The sequence below is a fragment of the Strix uralensis genome, chromosome 3, assembly GCF_047716275.1.
Source record: "Strix uralensis isolate ZFMK-TIS-50842 chromosome 3, bStrUra1, whole genome shotgun sequence".
Taxonomy (NCBI): Eukaryota; Metazoa; Chordata; class Aves; order Strigiformes; family Strigidae; genus Strix; species Strix uralensis.
In genome coordinates, this window is record NC_133974.1 from 101,643,602 (window position 1) to 101,664,047 (window position 20,446).

The 20,446-nt window shown below is 41.8% G+C and overlaps 1 protein-coding gene across 6 annotated transcripts in view; it reads right to left on the reverse strand.

The window, feature by feature from the left end:
- EML4 (EMAP like 4) overlaps positions 1–20,446 on the reverse strand; it is a 165,287-nt gene that overhangs the window by 87,154 nt on the left and 57,687 nt on the right. For 2 of the 6 annotated variants that reach the window (XM_074863604.1, XM_074863602.1), the window contains exon 1: positions 8,747–8,972. The exons of 1 other annotated variant lie outside the window; for it this stretch is intronic. In XM_074863604.1, coding sequence (XP_074719705.1) covers positions 8,747–8,813 — 67 coding nt within the window. In that variant the 5' untranslated portion in view covers positions 8,814–8,972. Of the gene's footprint in view, positions 1–7,657; positions 7,728–8,746; positions 8,973–20,446 lie in introns of those variants that run through there. 3 more of the 6 variants (XM_074863608.1, XM_074863606.1, XM_074863603.1) reach the window with 3 other exon arrangements.

A 20,446-nucleotide genomic window follows, 5' to 3' on the forward strand; every position in this document is an offset into this window, starting at 1 on the left:
TATAGAGCTGTAAGTCAACAGCCATCCTCAAAAAGGGGAACTGAGCATAAATACAACTAAAAAAATGACTAGTTCTTTAGTTGAGCTCCTTTTGTTTTATTATGTTAGCAAGTGAACAGCCCCAGTGAAGCTTTGAAGTTAACACCTATAAACAAGGTGTGGGTGGAAAGCATTGCTCCCACCTTTCCTGCTGCTTTGGCTGCTGCTGCCTGACAAGAAACTGACTGCCTGGTCATCATCCATCCTGACATTCTGCAACACACTGCATCTGGACAGCTGTAGAAATATTTATTACTAATGTTTATTATTTTACAAAAAAAGATACAATTTAAACAATTCAGACTGCAGATCCAGCGTTGCCATGTTTTCCTCAGCACGGACACTATCAACAGTAAGTTTCCACAAATGCTCTACAAACGTGAGGTAACTGTGAAATTAAACTAATTTAATTCACGAAGAGCAAGAACTCTTGAACAGCATGACAGACTTCTATATATGTGACTATATATAGCTTAAAAAGCTATAGTAAGGCTGCTTCTACAGAAATGAATACATAAAAATGAAGCCAGTTTCAATGGTAATTTCAGCTGATAATCCTGGCACTATTATGCCTAAAATGGAAAACTCGGCTGGAAAGGAAGGAATTAGGTCTCATCTTTATTTAGGCTAAGCCACAAAGCAGGTTCCAGAATTGACTGACCTGCAAGCAAACACAGACACGCAGAAACATGTTACGTGATGCTACAACTTTCCAGAGAAAAAACAAATCACTGAACAGAACATTTTGGACAACATTGGCAGGCTAAGACCTTCTAAAATTTCACCTTGAACACATTTTATGTACAAGTCCTACAGAAAATCGAAGTGTCACAATTGCTATTGATAGATCATACGAAACCATCATGAATGCATGCATGGAATTTGCCTGCATGGGAAAAACATAAGCCTTTTCACAGGGATATCTCTTCCTTCCTTCTCAAAGGATCCTGTAGAAGAACACATGCATTTCTTACGTGAAATGTTTGCCAAATTTTGTAAACTCAAAAGTGACCATATTTCTATCAAAGCTGTTTAAACACGTCACATTTTGTATCAGAAACAGATTACTTATCTGTTTTTTCCACAGATGGAGCCTCTGAAGTGGAAAAAATCTTCAGGTTTCTTTTCCCACTATCTGCTCCAAAGCAACATTTTTTAGGTAAAGATAACATCCCTACAAATGGCAAGGGAGACAGGACTGATCATGGATGTGTCTGATATTAGAAATGATCAAGTACTAATACTTGGCAGGGAAACAAGAATTAAATTCAGTTGGGACTAAGTAACAGCAGTGTCATAAACCAGGAATAAGCTCCATTTTTTCCCATTTTCTTCCTTCTTCCTTCTTCCCCCAGACCAAGGCATTAACTAATCAAGAAATGAAATCAATCAAAGCCTCCTCAGAAAAAAAGAATCTTTATGTGCTAAAGTAAACAAGTTCAAAAAACACAGGAACGTTTTGCTGCAACTGTACACCAGCACCGATGCAATCTAACAGCCTCTACATTGCCACTCAACCTGCCACTGCCACGTCAACCATCACGCCCTCACAGACCTACCTCAAAGCTCTTCTCTTCAGTACACTGGGTATCACTTCCAGCTTTTGATAACAGATCAGGAACAGCAATGCTAGGTAAAGCCTGCCTGCAGCCCATGGAAAGAAAATCTATAGCTTCATACTAATACACTTCAAACTAATGAAGTGAAAAATATACTGGAAAAAGCTATATATTGTAGGTCTCCAGTGTTTGCAATTCAGTTCTCTTCCCTTCTTAAAATCCTGGATATTTGTATTACTTTCTTTGATATCTGTGGGGGGAACAATCTAAGGCCAAAAAAATTTCAGTTATTCTGAAAGCAGCTATCATCTTAAACCACAGATTTACACAGTTTATTCCTTTAATGCTTATGTTTTAAGATTAATTCCACATACACTTATTAAGCATTAGCTATAATAATTCAGCTATTTATAAATACAAAAGAACCATCCAGGATCATGCTATTTCTGCATAATACTGCCAGCCATATTAACAGGATCCTTCATGCATGAAAAGGATCCCAACCACAACAGAATACATCAAGACGAACAAAACTGTTTTACACATTTTCAGCATCTTCTACCCTTTCTGATAATCTCATTTTACAAACTTTATTTTCAGTGTTAGCAGGAAAGAATTAAAACTGAGCTAGTATCAGCATGTTCTATGGGCTACAGCCTGTGGTACAGCCACATAAACTACCAGGGAGTGAGCCCAAGAGGGGGTTAACAACATCACAGCTTCCAAGTAGTAACTAGCTCTTACACAAGACTAAATGCCAGGTTGTTTAACCTACTAATCCACATTTACTAACCTACTGTGTCAACATGCTGTAAGTATCCACCTTCACTTAGCCCTCTGCAACTCATGTGCAAGCGCACACTCTAGATGTAACCATCGTTTGAGACCTGCAGCCTCATAGCAAAAAGTCCTTGTACAAGAGTGCTACACAAAATGCAGCCTGTACACCTCTGAGGGCTGGGGAAGACCTCCCGGCACCAACCTGCAGGTGGAGAGGATGAGTGACCCTGCCCCAGTGGCATTACTGCTCTGGTGTGGAGGGAGCAGGGCCAAGAGCGTGGCTTTGCCCCTACCAAACCCCTGCCCAACAGCTCCCAGGGCCACACTACCACCGCCCATGTAACGTAACCCTGATACAGAAATTGCACATGATCAGCGCAAGCTACTCTGGAATCAAAAGCCGCTGCCAGCTCTGATTTTTGTCCCCAACCCCCCAAAAACCTTATTGCTCAAGACATCGTGCCACTTAAGCCATTGAGCAACGAGGTAAAAGACATGGTGGCAGCAGCATGCAAAAACCTGAAAGACCAACTCAATCAGCTTCTTGTGGAAGGGAACACTCCCTTTGATGCACTTCATAGCTATCAGAAATCTGACTGTGGGCATTCTCATGGTTTTAAATGCTTCTGAAGAGCACCACAGACAAACAAGGGCAAAACCCAATAAATTCATGCATTTTTAGAGCATACGAAGGACAAAAAGGGTGCGGGGAGAGAAGAGCAAAGGCAGAAGACACGGCACCTAAATTCTCTCTGTTTTGATGATACATCAGAATATCTTCTGATCACACAATAAACAACTGTAACTAATAACTCTCACGTCTGGTCACTCCTTCTCCTTCTCTGCTCACTGGGATCTGCAGGGCCTGCAGTTTTTCTGCGTTTCTTTGCAAGTTCTGCTCTCAGAGCTGCTCTGTCTCACTGCAGAAGGAGCAGGCTGAAGAAGCACTTCAGTTCTGCGTGCTGCAAAAGGGAGGTTTCCAATGCTGCTGCCTTCCTGATTAATTTACTTATCTGCGTGAAGCAGGGGTGTAACACAGGGTTCACAAAGATACTTTCTTAGGTTTCTTAATCTGGGCATTACTCAAAATTTGAGAGCAAAGACTCAGTGCTGAGAAAGTGTGTGCAGTCTGAACTTTTTTATCTGACCTTTAATGACAAGCTTGCTGCATCAACTGCACCTTTGATATTTCACCAATTTTGATATTTCAGCAACTTCGAGTGTGGCTTGCAGTTACTTCATCTTGCAATTAGTTTCTGTGACTGCTAAGAAAATGCTAACCGTTACCCTGCACAGTCATCATTATCTTCTTAACCCACTTTTGATGACTAATAATATTCCTAGAACTGTTAAAAGTGAGATAGAGGTGCCAGGCAAAGCAGAAGAAACATTACCAAAAAATGTAACTACATTTTTAAAAGGTAACTATCAAGTTAAAGAAATTAGACTTTTCCATTGAGTCAGCATTAAGTATTAACCTTCTAAACAGTGTGAGGTGAAATCCCATACAGACCTTTACGATATTTGTAATTTTATGTCATATCTACACAGCACTGCTGTTACAGTGCAATACTGTAGGTATTTAGTCACATGCTACAGAGTAAGAATGCAATTATTTACCAAAGTATGCACAATATACTTTTTTTTGTTTCTCAGTTGAGGCATACATTGAAAGATTTTTAATGAGGTGTGTACATGCAAACATTTACAGCACATCTACAGTCAGCAACGCGCAGAGTCAAGCGCTGTGTCTGACCTGACAGAGGCGTCCCCACAGCTCTGCACGATGCCACCGCACCAGCCTGTACTGTGCACAGCTGGGTCAGACTAGGTACATCCCTTCTCTTGGTTACCTGGAAAGGGGGTAGTATCTGAAGAGGAAATAGCACTTTGACAAGAAATGTAATGTAATCAAGCCCTGAAACAGCTAGCCTATCTAGCTTCCAGCTCCCTTCATTAAGCACAGGCTCAGCTAACTCATGAAGCAAGTAAATACTGCTTAGTCCAACTGTGCTTATAATTACTCAATATAACCACTCAATAAAAGATTCATTTAACTCTGCCAAATTAGTAGAAGGTGGTAAGTAAAACTATGCTAACCTGATAAGGAAGTAGAACTTAAAAACAAGTATACGTTATCCTGCAAATTCTAGTAGACTTATGGCTGCATAAGAGGCAGCAATGGTATTTTCGTGAAATATAATGAGATGGGATTTCACCTCTAGACACAAGACAAGGATCCTAGCTGAAGATGTCAAACTGATGTGGAAAATTATGCCAGTAAAGAGCAGTGGCTGTCATCATTTCCTTCTATAAAGTACGGCATAATAAGCAAAGAAGCATACAAAAGGAGAGTAATATCCCACCCATCCCTACATTTGGAAAGCCCCATTTCCAGGCATTTAAGTCCTTCAATTACAAGCATGAATGGCCACATCTACAAAAATGCAACCCTTTGCATTCATTTCTTGGCGACTGCTGTTCCTCATGGTAGGAATCAGTTTGCCCTTCCGTTGGGGGTCAATAGAAAACAGAATTTTCCCAAAATAGAGCCTAAAGCATTTCGACTACCAGAACCTTGGGGAGAAAGAGCTCCAGCTCTTCTGAAATAGCCGGTTTGCATACCCTCTCCTTTGTAAAATGTATCAATTGAAGGGAGGAGCACTTGCTCTGAGTCTGATACTTTGGGGAGAGGGAAAAGATAATGTGGACCAATTACTTAACAATTACTCAGAAAAAATTATTTAAAGTAGTTTTAAGACTAGCTATGACAGCACTGACTCTCAAATAGTCAAATCGTGTGTCAAATACACTGAAACCTACAGCAAGTTAAATCTTTAAACAAACACTGACTATGGTAACATTTTAGGTGAAGAAGATACCCAGTCTGAAGAAGTTTGTTTTTTTTAATTTTGTGTTTTAAAAAGTATTAAGATATTGATATGGAGTTTTACATTATCATTGTTATTATTATTGTCAGCACCTAGACTAACGCTAGCTCAAAAGTTTTCAATGCAATTACAGCAAAAGTCACCTCATTTAAAAAGGCTTCACTGCATCAACATAAACGTTGTAGTTATGGCAGTCCAAGCTTATAGAAAAACCACTATTCAGGGAGATGTAATCCCCTGAAACAGTCTGATACTTGGTCAATTTAACTGGTTGCCTAACCATTTTAGGTAAAATATCAAGCTGAAAGTAAGACTTCTATGTCAAATTTTTCTATTTTTGCCTACATAACAGGCACTAGAAAGAAAAGAGCCCTTTTAACATCTAAATTTAAAGCAAAGTTCCTTACATTGGATACTAATTCAAAGTAAGTACTATTTCTCCACAAGCGCCTGGGCCGGGAGACAAGGCAGCAGGAGCAGCACCATGCACCACCAGTCACCGTCACCCTCTGCCAGCGAGGCGGAGGGCAGCGCTTCTGCCGGCCAAGGTGCCCTCTCAGGCTTGGTGACACCCCCTGGGTGTGCGGCACCAGGCCCAAGGAAGACTCGGCCTCACCCCTGCAGAAACCCTGCAGAGCCACCACAACACCGCCACCTTCACCATCAACACCTCCAGCAACTGGCAAATCCCCACCGTGAAACACCACCAAAGCCAACTCTCTAATAGTCTTACCATTAAAGATAAATGTATCCAAACCAATTTAAGAGCCTGAAAACAGTAAAGTTTACAAATCTGGGGACACTGGTGGGTGGGGGTTTTTTCCATTTATAAACAGTGTTTACAATGCCAACTGGAAGCAAATATTTAACCAAAAAGCATGCCAAACTAAAGTTTTGATTGCAGGTAAATATTTTCCTTGGTCAAAGTGAAAATTTCTATCCTGATCTCTATCACCTAAGCTAAATTCTAGCCCAGATCTAATTTGATAGCTAAGGTCTTCTTGAAGGGACATTTATGACATAAGTCACTGCCTTAGCTTTAGTTATAAAAGGCTAATTAAATACAAGTAGAAAAAAGAAAGGATGTACTGACATCGAACAAGCTTTTTTAAAAATCTGATTAAGGTGCCTGCCAGCACCGATATCCCATATGTTAAAAGGGAGTGCTAGTTCTTCACTGATGAATTGGGAATTTATTTTTAGCTTTGGCAAGAAATAAGTAATTGGATGTATATACAATGCTACCTGTGCACAAAACAAATCACAATTAAAGGTAAGGTAGAGAAGTTCCTATAGAAAACCATATCAGTACAGGTCACTTATTTTAAAAAAAGTTATCCCCCAAAACCTCACCCAAAATATCCTACTGTTAGTACAAAGCCTTAATTTCCTTCAAATAAAGCAAGAATGAGCAAGTACGGCCAAAAAAAAAAAAAAATTAATTCTTTCTACAGCTTAATCTCAGGCTTTTTCCTACTTATGACCACCATAATGTTGCTAAAAGCCCTCAAGGCAAGGAGCTCTCAAGGACGAGCTTAGAAACTTCATATGAACGAAGCACTTGTTGATTCTCAGTCATACCAGTTTCTTATCACTGTAAATTTACTTGCCAGCCAACACATATTCCTCAGAAAACTTTATATAAAGGTACATTAGGTTTAATGATATTAAGTAGGAATCAAGTTTTAAACGAGCAGAATACATTACACTGCTAAGAGTATCCAAAGCCACATTTTCTTTTAGTTACAAATTCTGTCTTTAACTCTTATTCAGCAAAATCCTCAGTCTTGTATCAAGATTTTAGTCAAAATTATTCTCTAAGATGTAGAAAGAAATTACAGTAGAACACATGAATTGAGAAAAAAAATTATTTCTTGCACCTTATTCTGCTGTATTTCTAGACAACTCTTGAAGGTTAGTCCATCATGTCACACTCATTTCTGAAAATCAAGATATGCCTCAGCCTCAAGTCTGAAACACTGCTATATTTTTTATAATCACAGAAACTCTTGCTAAAAGCCATTAAAGTCAATGGAAATGTCTTAACATAAACTTCTATTCATCAGTAACAAAGTTGCAAGCTACAGCCATAAAATTTGCTGTTCTTCTGAATTTTGTTCTGAAGATAAACAGCTAAACATTAGCCTTTCGTTTCTACTGTAAAAATCGTTGCAAGCTTGCAAAAGATTGTATAAAGCACTTGTAATTTTAAAATTTCCAATTCACCCTCCCTCTTTCCCGATGGTTGCAACATCTTGAATTCTAAACCGAATGCTTTGAATGCTAAAGCAGATAAAGTCAGTGCATTGCTCGCTTTAAGGAAGTACACTGCAGCAAGGTCACTCCTTTCTGCCACTAAATACACACAGAAATCCATGCATTAAATACCTGCTCTTTTTTTCCTTTCTTTTCTTTTTAAACAAACTTTCCTGCTGACCATCATATTTCGGACCAGAAGTGTAAATTTTTCTACGCGAGATGCTGTATTCGTATCAAAACCACACAGCATGAATCGGCAAACAAAGAAGAGCTGCTCAGTGACGTTTGTTTCCCTCGCAGTAACGCACTTCTCCACCCTCGTCAGAAGCAATACATTTTATCTGGGATCCGATTTGTTGGTGGGGGTTAGTTTTTTGGTTGCGCTTTTTAAGAGTGAACTCGTATACTTTTGGTCGATAGAGCTAGAACGCTGTGAGTAATCACCCGATGTACGCTCAAGAGGGGCTGGTTCGATAGCAGCTGTTTGAAGAAAGGAAATACGTGCTGAAATATTTCTTTTTTACGATGACACTAGTAAAAATAAAGCGGTGGGTGAGGGGGGAACTTAGTTCTAAAGTGCAAACACACGTTACACACACACACAAAAAGTACAGCAAGGCGCAGAGCTGACGCTGCGGCAGACACGGTTCTGAACTCCCGACTTTGACCGAGCCTTTGCTGCCTCCTGCCTGAGCCCCGCGCCGGCTTCGCCTCGCTTCTCCTTCGTACCGCGGGAAACGGGGAGGCCGAAATGCAGGACCGGGCACACCGAAGCGGCTGCGAAGGGTCTCTTGCCAGGCACAAACTCCTTCCCCCTCCCAGCCCCGCCGCCGGGCCGGGATGCCGGCGGGCCCCACGCTGCCCAGGGTAGCGCCCAGCAAAGCGGTAACTTTGTCGTTCTCTTCCTGTCGTTTTCTCTGCTACTCACATACATCAATATTTTATTTAATCTTATGTTTTTAATTTGCTGAAGGTTAGGGTGCTGCACGGCAGCGAGTCCCCTCAGCCTCCGAGTAAGCGCACCTTGGCGGCTGCTGAGGAGGGCGCGGGGTTCACTTCATCACACCGGTAACTATTTCCCCCGGTATTTACTGCAGAGGTTTCCCCCGTTCCCCCTGTTCCCGGGAACTGCTGACCCCAAGGAGCTGGGCGCCGGTTTTGGAGAGCCCGCGCCGGCGCGCATGCCCTCCCCGCGCGGGGCAGGCGGCGGTACTTTACCCGCGCAGAAGCCGACGAGCGCCGAGGGGTCGCCGGCTGCGGCCAGACAGGGCAAACCGTCTTCCATTCCTCCCGGCGACACCGCCCGCGACGCCCAGCTGGCCCCTCCGCGGCCCCCGCCGCCCTCCCGGTGCGGCTCAGGGCGAGCCCCCGCGCCCCGGCATGCCGCCGGCTCCGCGGAGCCCCCCGCCGCGCCGGGACACGCAGCAGTGCTGGCAGCTGCCGGTCCCCGTCCCGCTGCCGGTCCGCTCCCCGCAGTCCCGGCGAGCGCCAGAGGCCGGAGGGGGTGGGACGGGGACACACCGCGGCGGCAGGGCGTGGCCAACCCTCCGACGTCAGCCCCGCACCCGCACGGGCGGCGCGCGGGCAGCGCGGGAAGGCGGCTGTCCCTCCCTCAGGCGCCACGGCCCGGCCCGGCCCGGCCCGGCTCTCCAGGGAAGCGGAGCCGGCCGACCCGCCTCCCAGCGGGAAAGCGGCTGCCGCTCACGGGCGGGCCGGGGCTTGCGCCCTTCCCACGGGAAACCACGGTCAGGGGGCTGTCGCGCAGGCGGCCCGCCCGACCCCGCCACACCGCGAGGGCTTACGGCCGGCTCAGACTTGTGACAGTAGCTATAAAAAGCCAACAGCCCTCCGTCTGAGCATAAAGAACCACCACCCATGGCTGATGAAAGGGATTTTTATACTCGGTCGATTCGGATAAACCATTATTGTTTCCAAACGTGTTGGTCTGTGTGTCAGAAACACCACAGATCTCACGTCAGTCAAAGCACAACGTGACATGAAAAGTTCACACGGGAGGGGAAGAGGAAGAAGGTGGTTGTTTAGCATTCTATTTGAATATTTTTCATATGACATCTTTCGGGACGAAAAAGCAATGACATTACTGGCAATATACTCCTATCCATTCTATTAAAACGAAGCAAAATATCGTGGCTTAAAAAGCAGCAGCTCTGCAAAGCTGTCATTCTATTCAGCAGAAGGGAACTCGTATTACGAACGCATTACAATCTATTTAGCATGATCATGATTTTGTCTGTCTTGCAAGAAGCAGCACAGCCAGATGAGAACTAATGAATGCAACATGTGTTCATTCTTTTGGTAGCCGTGCCTGAAGCCAACTGGCAGAATGACGACAGCAAGATAAATGTCAAAACAAAACTATCTGTGAATATGTACGGCATATATTTTGCCTTTTCGCTCTATCATACTTCAAATAGTTTATTACTTTCAAGCTTTGCAAGCATATTAAATAACTCTGGATTAAAGTTTTGATTTCCAGACAACAGTGGGATAGTAAAAAAAAAAAAAAAAATTACACTGGGAAGTCCACGTCTCCATTCAAAAAACAAGGAGGGGCAGTACTTTTTTCCACCGCCACAACAGTTGATAAGAGGGTTCATAACAACACATATAGTTAATACAGCACACAATGGGGTTTGTGTGCTTTCCCCAGAATTACCAATCTACATAATTTCAGCAGTACCTTCCTTTTCCAGCAACTCCCGACACACTGGAGGAATCGACCTCTGCAGTGATTTAAAAAAAAAAGAGAAAGGCAGTCAGCTGAACACAGCTCTGCAGTATGAAGCCAGCCAGCCAACTACCATGATTAATAAAAGGAAGGGACTAAGAAACTGAACAGTGGAAGATAAAAATGGGTCAAACACAATGGCACGCAATTAAGGAAAAGGGCCCTAATGAAACCATAGGCCTCAACACGCAGCTAAGGCACTGGGATTGACCAAGAACCCATGCTTTCAACTTGTTCCAACCACCACATTGCATCACATCGTTAGATTAAACAATCTTCATTGCAAGATGAAACACTGAGTCTTATCTTGGGTGAGCTGGACACACAGGATTATTTAACATGCATGGACATACATTTCGGTATCCCTTCAAACTCAACATCCTTCCTAATACAACTGTGAAGCCTTGAAAGAAACTGGGGGCAAAAATCCTCCATGAGGCCAAACAGACATTGTATGTGCTGGCAAAGACTGGCACAGAGAGCAGAAGGAGACTTGACTTGCAATTTTAAGTGGCCGTTAGTGCTCCGAACAATGACAGATTACATACAACGGGCAAGAAGCATCCAATATAGTTCAAACTAATAAATTTTTTTTTAGAATGTCTCATTTTGAGAGTAAGTAAAACACTTTGTATAAAAAAAGTTAAGATCTCCTACTGTACTAAAAGGATATGAAATAATGATATTTCCAAGCGTCTATGACCCTAATTTTTAGCTCTAAAAAGAATGGATTTCTTCAGCACTGAAAAAAAAAGTTGCATTACAGCAGTATTTTAAACAGAGCTTAATGTCTGCTGAATCAAAAGCATACAGGGCAAGGCAGAAGGAACCAAAGCAAATGTTAGAGCACCTTCAGAATGATCCTCTGAATGCTAACGTTTGAAATAACATTTCAGATGGCCCACTGTATACAGCTCACCCTGAAACGGCAGAAGCAGTCTCAATCCACCCATCCATCGCCTGTTCCCTGCTGGGCTAAGGACTTAGATCAACATTCCTTGATTTGCCTTTAAATCTCTCATGAAAGCCTTAACTCCTCATTAGGATTTTTCACTCTTCTAGCTCTGGCCTGTACCCATCCTGCTAAGCAATCTTGCTCTCTTCGACAGCTGTCTACCTCCATCCTTTTCAGGTTTAAGCACCCTCTCAGGCTTCTCTTCCCTGCTGTTATTTAATGTGAATAATGGGGCATGAGGAGGTACCCTTCTTCAGCATTTTAGGTAGGCACAAATGATGAAACAAGTACTTAAAATATAGCACAGACCAAAATAAAACACATATGACATAGGCAAGTAACCTTTGCCTAGGAAAAAAACCTCTCATAATATTAGTGGTGCAAAGTACAATGTTACACCATGAAAAAAACAACCCTCTTTAATCTAACATAATAAAGCCAGTTAAAGATCAGGAACAGAGCTCCGCACATTACAGAAGTACAGATTCATTCGTTGTTTGCCTGCCCCCAACATACAGATATTTAGGAACATTACATATCCAGTAAGAACAGCAGATGTCTCAAAGACTGCAGCAGCATCAGTCAGATTATGAACTTACAAAAGGAATCATTTTAGACACACTTCGGGTTTTTGTGCACCAAAAACCACTTCAACCCACCTTTTCTTCAGAGATGGGCGCCAATGGTTCCTCCAGCTTTTGAAGAGAGCTGCAGGAAGGCATGAACTCTGGAGTCATCACTTCCCCCTGAAGAGGAGGAAGCAGCGGGTCCCCTGCCCCATACCCCAGCCTTTGCCTTCTGGTGACCCAGAGCCAGCCAAGGAAACTGGGGGTGCGCCCCCTCCAAAGTCACCACAACCCCAGCTGCACAGACTGCAGGACACCCTGTCCTCAGGATACCTTTAGTAATTAAAAAACAAAGAGAAAGATTATGATTGAGTTCCTTTGGCAAGTGATCCTGCTACTAAGAAAATACCTACAGTTACATGAAATTTGGAAAATAGTTTTCACAGAACAAGGGTCTCTATGTCCTTCAAATTTAGGAAATTGTAGATCCAAGAGCTGCAGCGGGAGGCCATCCCATTGTTATCTTCCCTCCAAAGGATTACTGGAAACTCTCCCGACCTACCCTTCCTTCAGGAAGCCTGTAGCTATGTAATAGAAAGGGATAACTGTACTGAGACTAGTTTAATGACTGTCTTGCTGTTGAACTGCAAGAGGGCAGCACTAGTTAATTTTTTTCTTCATATGTATAAAACTAACCATGTTTCCACTGGCAAACAATCCTTCAATTATTTTGCTTTCTTCTTTCTGAAAAGAAACTGCAGCAATGTTTCAGTTGGCAATTAACCTCATGGCCAAACAACAGTGTCACCTTTCAGCAGCTGCATGCATCTCTGCTCCAGTATTACCTTTACCCCACGGAAAAGAGAGAGTAACAATGATTTCTTTAATAACTACCCAATTCTTAAAAGACTTGAAGCCTTTTATTCCTTTTTCCTTGGGGGGGGGGGGGGGCGCGAATCGTTTCTGAAATCAACAGACTGTTTTTAAAACCATGAAACCATGTTTTGTCTGCAATAGCCTAACTAGCGCAACAGATCAAAACCATCTCATCGGATAAGACAAAAATAATTAAGCAGTTTTAAAATACACACTTCAGTTAAGGACGGTCCCTGCACCAGGCCTGTTTCCAGCAGGACCTGCAGGGTGTACAGAGGTTAGGAAGCTATGAAGGACAAGGACAGCCTTGCAGGATCCAGTGCTCTCATTAACACCTGCAGGATGCAGCAGCCTCTGCGCACTCTTCCTCTTCACTCCAGGTGCTGGCACTATAATAAAACCTATTGAAGCCCCATTCTCTGAAGCATTAATACCAAGAGCAACTGAAGGCAGGACCTTTGGCTATGATTAAGGTCACTTACAGTTGGCATATGGCAGCGTTACTGCTAAAATAAGTATCCCTGCCCTTCTGCATCCTTCCCATCCTCATCCTGCTCCTGTCACTGGCGCAACCGCTCACGGGGCTGCCCAGGGAAGCACACTGGGAGACTGAACAGCATGAAAACTAACCCACCAACACCAAAACAGGAAAACTCACCAGGCCAGTCGTATGGCACAATGAACCATGTCGCAGCAGCTGGGAGATGGCAGCACTCTCTGTAAAGAGTGTCGGGAACTGTGCCCGTCAACAGCAGCTCTGCCCGTGGATGACTTAAGGTGATTGTGAAACAACTATGCTTGTAAATCACATTTCCTTGCCAGAAAACTGAGCAAAATAAGAACTGATACAGAAGACAGTGAAGTCCCCAAGTGAGCAGTGCCAAGGATGTGGCAGAGAGCACACTGCCGTGCCAGAGGCCATTCCCGTATCACCCCTCCCAGGTGCTAAACTGAGCTCCTTCATCCTACGGGCATTTTTCTCAAACAGAGCTAGCACACAGAAAACATAAGAAGCAATAGGTGTACAACACATCTTAAAAGCTGTCCTGAGGCTGTCCTCTGGAACTAAACCATACACATGTCCACCAGGTCAACTATCCAGGGAAAAGAATCTGAATGGGGGATTTTTTTTTTTTCTTCCCCAAAACCACATTACCTAACACGAAAAAAACCCCCAACAAACAGAAATAACAAAAGGCCCTCCAAACGCACATGCATATTTTAAGAATAACCACCTGGATGTCTATTTTTGTCAGCTGTTTTTTCTGCTGCATCAGCTGCTTACTCTAGTTTGTCACAGACCTGAAGAGGCAGCTGCACCAACATGACGGAGGTGGCAGCAGGCTGATGTGGAGAGCAGGAAGGGTGGCAATGTTTAAGGCTGGTATTTCACTGAGCAGAACATCAAACCACAGCTGTAGCATGCCTTCCGCTGCCTGCTTGGAGCACTTGCACAGCAGACTGCTTGCAGCTGCCTTCCCGCCTACCCATCAAATGCAATGTGGAAACTGCCAGCAAACAAGATGAAAATGTATTAAACCTAAAACACAGCCATGAAAAGGTTTCACCTGTGAACTTTAGTTTGGTCGTATGTTCCAGACCACATATGGTGGCCCATGAAAGTGTGCAACCTTGCCGCTGAGAAAAGGAAGAGTCTGAACAGCAGCATCCTTGTTAGGTGCAGTTTGCATTTTTGTGGAGGTAACTGCAGTTTCGCCTCTGGTCAAGAACTTATGCAGCTTCAAACACAGAGTTTTTGCATAAGTGAAATTTTTAAAGCTACAGGTAAATCATACAAGGTTGTTAAATATGAAGCATTTCCATTTTCTGAAAGCAATTAGCAGAAGTTTGGCTCTTAATAGAAATGACTAACTGGTAGCCTCAGTCATACCAAAGCTATGGTTATGGACTAGCTATAGTTAAGTAACTGCTGTCTAATCATTTAGCTCACGCTAACAGAAAGAAAAATGTTAACTTTTGCCATGCAGAAGTGGGGAAAGAGGGGGCGAGAGACCAACTGCAAAAGTGTTTTCTAACAAAGAACTTTCAAAATAAAGTATCTACTTCTAGAAATATTACACTGCTTAAGAGTTACATATTCTTTCAAAAAAACATTAAATGTCATTCTTGCATACCAAAACATCTCCAAATGTTGGCTGTTTCAACTAACATATTGCTGCAATGTTGACTATTTTTACCACTTTTAAAAGTAGCGAAAAATAAACTAAGTGTAAAAAAAAAACCACAACAGAAATTGAGTCCACTATGACAGAGAGCAGAGAGTTTCTCATTTATTATCCACTTTGAGATGCTGAGGAAGTAGAAAAGTCTTTATGAAAACACCACCAACAAAAAGGGCAATCCTTCACACAAAACTAACTCTTACTGAGGACATCCAGCACAAGACTTGCAGCTCTCACAGAGGGCAACCAGCTCAGCAGTGCACTGGGATGACACAATCCTTGTTGTGAACAGAAAGCTACTCTGTGGGCAGCAGACAGGGATGAGAAATGCATCCCAGAGGGAGGCTCAGATGTAACCACATGTCTTGGTACGACATGTAAATGAGGAAGAAAAACTAGAGACACTAGTCTGGCTTAATCTAAATGGCTAGGAACACCTTTCAGCTTCCAGACTTCTGCATACACCAGCAGAACCCAAACCTTCCACCTGAGGGGTGGGGTGATCATCTCCATTTGTGACCACATTGCATAAACACAGTACCTCCAATTTAAATATTATCTAGTACACGCAAATGTGATGTAGGTGTCAGACCTTAAACTATTACAACACTTCAGAGTTTGACCTTATCAAAAGATCATTTACAGCCACACAGTTTTGACATATTATATATAACAGCTGTACAGTCCATAAATTAATTAGCCTTCCAATGGCACAGACTACTAAACAGTGGTTTAAAGGGAATCTGTAAAGACGGTTTGATATCCATGTCATTCCTTTAAATTTAGTTGACAGTAGATTTTGTATGCTGAGTAAAATGGGTCACAATAATAAACATCATGGTTTGTTTACAAATATATGATTGAACTGCTGTGAAATCCTCAGGTAGGGCTTATGGCCCATGCTGTTAGTAAAACCTAAAAGATATACTATTTAAAAAAAAAAAGACAAATATGGAAACTCCTGTTTACTTCTCTCGTTTTTAAGTAACGTGCTCAGTATTACATTTCAGTTTCAGTTTAAAACTTGGTGAATATAAAATGGGAAGAACGAGCCACACTGTTTCCATGAATTGATAACAAATTGTCATTAGAAGTAACAAGCTTGGTTCACACACAGATGTCAAAAGAGGCCTTTCAACTACGTCAACAAATGAAATCTCCCAGAGTAGAAATCACACTTACTTGAAAGTCTGAATAACATTAATGACACAAACTTAGGTATTGATTTCCAGTTTATTCTTCCTGAGGAAGGTGTAATGTTACAAAAAACTGACACAACTGATACCTTTGCTAGCCCCTCTGGAGAAAAACCAAAGGACAGTAAGAGACAACAAGCAACCCACCATTTTAACTGGTAGCTCTTTCACAGGTCAAGACTGAGGTCAACTTTTGACTACTGAAAGGTGTGTTGATATTGCCAGCAAACCATTCTATAGGTCAGGAAAAATAATTTCTTCCTCTGGATCACCAATCCTGTTATGACAGCTAAAGGTCAAAGCAAAGAACAAACAGGTTAACTAGAGAGAGGGAGAATGAGAGAGGGGAAACTTTGGCATGCAGCAGCAGAAGTCTAACTGAGCTGACAGATTAAACAGCTGTGGTGTAGACAAGGACACATCATGCTATGGGGGAAAACACCTCACAAGAAAAACGGAGAAGATCCTTGGTGGCTTTAAGAAACACAGTTGTAATTTCCAAGAATCCAGCTTACCAAAGCTTCAGAGACCTACTAAAGGTCAGAAGCGGCAGGAATTTGATGGTATCATATTACGTAAGAGGCATTTTCATACACTGCAAAGCCACCGGCCCTAGGAGGTGGGGATGGTTATGGCTGCATATGACTGGGCTCTCTATGCCCTTACTTCACCACAAGACACTTCTGTGCTCCAGATCTACCTAGTCATCTTCACGTAATAAGAGCTGGAAAACAAGAGAACAATCCAAAACATACTGATGTCACAACTTTAACAGGAATTTAATCAAGCCTCAAATGAAGACTTCACCCCTCTGTTCTTTGAGAAGGATAAAAGTCCATGATCTAAATGAATAAAATACCAGGGGTGATAGGACCGTAATTAAAAGCAACTTCTTCACTATCAGAAGAGACAAAAGTACTGACTGCTCTAAGCTACCAGGGTCTTAGGATAAGGAATAATCTATATCTATTTGCATAGGAGATAAACTAAAAGAATAAAAAGCTACTCCCCCTGCCTTTTTTGGAAATACAGACTATAGCAGCATTTGTATTTGTCTTAAGACGAGAGGGTATCCCTAATCCATGAAGTCAGTAGGCTTCATGTAACTAACTGCTTACATGCAAGTTTACATGACCAAGACTGATATGAGCACAATTCCACCACAGGATTTTTAGATAGAAACCTGGCAAATACCTTTACACATAGCTTTTTTTAATCCAAGTTTTGGGAATTTTTTTTGTGTGCATTACTTTCTTGACCCAAAGTTCTAACCTACAGACAACCTGAACATACAACTTCGATTTGAATTATGTATTCCCTGGAAGATGGGCTGTAAACACTTTTTTACCTATCAGCTTGTACGATGTTTAAAGCACTCCACAAAGCCAAATGGAGGATCACAGAATTGTAACTGCACATGGCTACACAGTTTTTAAATTATGGACATAATAAAGCACCATTATATTCACAGTCCATGGGTTTTTTTCATATTTCAAATTTTTAAAGTGAGATTTGATCCCAAGACAGCCTTGAGACATAAAAGATACCCAAAACTTAGTGAAGTGCTCTAAAATAGTTAACAAAAATATTTTTTTTTTTAAATCATGCATACCATAGGTCACATCTGACCACTGAAATACTCAGTCCAGTATACAAGCCCCAAACCTCCCATATTCTTCCTTTTTCTATCCCCAAGCCAAAAGAACTTAAATGTTTTTTAAAAGTTTTTGTCTAAACAAAGCTTCAGAAGACAAACTGTAACAGTGATTTATTTATCAGTAAATTTGTCATCAGCACAGGAGCTTACAGGACACTGAGCAACTGACAAAATTACATTTTCAGCTTAAGTTTTATTTAGTAGAAATGTTTTGTCTGCTATCTCTATAAACAGGAAGGCTCAGCTATTTCCTTCAACCAAGTGCTAGAGACTTACTAACATAACAGTGCCTGCAGCAACATCTGCTTGAAAGTAACAAATCTGTAATGCTGGACATTTTATTATATTTCTTCATTGGCTGTATTTACAGCATGAACATGCTTTTTCTATTTTCAACATAACTGAAAATCCTCCTACAGGAAAGCACACACCACCAAATTATATTGCAGGACACCAGAACAAAAGGAATGGTACAGGTAGAAATGAGAAGACAGGCCAAAATAGCAAGGAAAAGAAAATTCCAGTCACTTTTTCTGAAGTTTTCACTAAATGGTGTGTGCCTCTGCAGGCATCATTTGAGGATGCATTCAGTTTATCACGTAACAGATTTGAAGCAACCTTAGAGGCATCATCCAATCAAAAATACAGGTTTCCACTCTTCCGTCAAAATGCTCAATATCAGGAATTAATGAATTGTTGCAAGTCACTTGTGCAGCTTTCCTACACTTGAATAGCTAGGATATTTACATTTTAACACAAACACATCTGTATATCAGAAGCAATCCTCAAAATTACTGCTTTGCATTTTCCTTCCTGTCACTATACACCTCCTTGCTGAAAACCTGCAAGGTGGCTCACAAGGAGGCAGCTCCCCCAGCCCCTTTAAAACAAGGTCGAGAGAGAGCAGTTGTGGATTGCAAATTACTATACTTAATACTTTTCAAGATCTTCTTAACAGAGGATTCATACCTCAGTATGGTTCTTTGCTAATCTCTTGACAGAATTCAAATCACTCATTTTGTTTCACCAAAGGAGGAGTATTTGATTTAATGAGTAACTCATTTGATAGGTAATCAGGCAACCGATTTTATCTGCTTCATTGCTATCAAGTGGTCAGCATTACCTTCCATTAAGGCAAATTACAGGTTTTAAAGCATACCTGCAATCAGAGAAAATTAGTTTGTTCTTGCAGCATCCTCAAAACCCATGGAGGATATGTGCGTTGGAGGGAGGTGGGGAGAAGTGGAGAGAAGAGGATTAAATTAAACAACGATTTGGAGGAAGCATCTTGCTGTTTTCTGTCTCCACTGATGAAATCAGGTCTGTAACATTAAAACCGACGTGAGAGAACACGGTTTATTTGCACTGTCTCCTTCCTTTTCTCATTTAAAAATCAATTGCTATCCTTAGGCAGGATATACATTGGAAGGAACAAACTAGCAAAACAGTAAACTGAATTTGCAATCCTATCCTAATCACCCACCCCCAGAGCCATGACAAAATGGTCCAGAGGTAGACTGCATCTGCGGCCACTGAGCGTGGGCATCACGCATCAACATGCCATGAGCATTTAGTCTACAGAAAACTTAGACATTTATTTTCTTTAAAAAAAAAAAGCTGCCTGAATCTGTAGCAGCAATAATTTTTAAATGTTAATTAGCAAAGTCCCCCACTGTATAAGAAGACATTAATGATTTTCAAACCCAAAGCACCACCTTGGGCTGTCGGTATTGCACACGTGTACAGATGGTGTGGAGCACCTTGATGCAGGTGGGGAGAGTGTGGTGGCTTTTCAGCACACGTTCTTTCTCCTACAGATAGGATGGAGCCAGGCACCAGCTGTGGGAATGAATCCAGACATCCCTGAAAACATGACAGAAAATGCTTGCAGATAACTGCTTTCAAGGTACCACTCTTCAGTAAAAGGATTAGAGTGGAAATAACCCATACTTGGCACAAACCTCTTGAATCAGGAGTTTTGGTTAGATCATTAGCAAATTAGTGGTTTAAACTAGATTCACTGTTGGAAGATTTGATAAAGAGATTTTTAGATCCTGCTGCAGAGTTTTGCAGGGAGGAGTTTGCCTGGCAGCTGTGGCACTGGGCAGAAGGGGGACACAGCTCTGAACACAGACCATCTCCAAAGGGAGATGCTGGACAGGCTAAAAATCAGTGAGAAAACTCCAGCTGGCTGAAAAGAGAATAGCCTCAAGGCTATTATACCCTTTACTCTGATACAAGTTAACATAACATGGCAATTCCAACCATGTAGTAAAGCATGGCATCCTCGTAGGTACAAGTGTCATTTGAAAAACAACATTTTAATAATCTGTACCTACATAGCATTTGGACAACTTGGGCTATAGTAAATATTGTATGATACTGTCATTCCTTCTTTTACAGCATCACGTTCCCAATGATTATCAGAGCTACTTTGATAAAAAGAATGGTTATTAATATTATTACTCCACCAGTTTAAAAAAATTGCTTTTGAAAATTATTCAAGTACTTTGATTTCTCATACTTTTTTGTTAGAAAAATGTTTAATTCATAAAGATGACAAAACCAAAACTATGCTGACTTAATAGAATTCCACAGAAAAAACTGCTTTAGAGTACCCCATGAAGTAGGACCAGCACAGGTTTCACTAACTTGCTTCTTCACCAGATGAGTTCCACTAATAAGTATTAAAATGCTATGTGAGTATGTACTAAAATTATTTTGTATTATATAGTA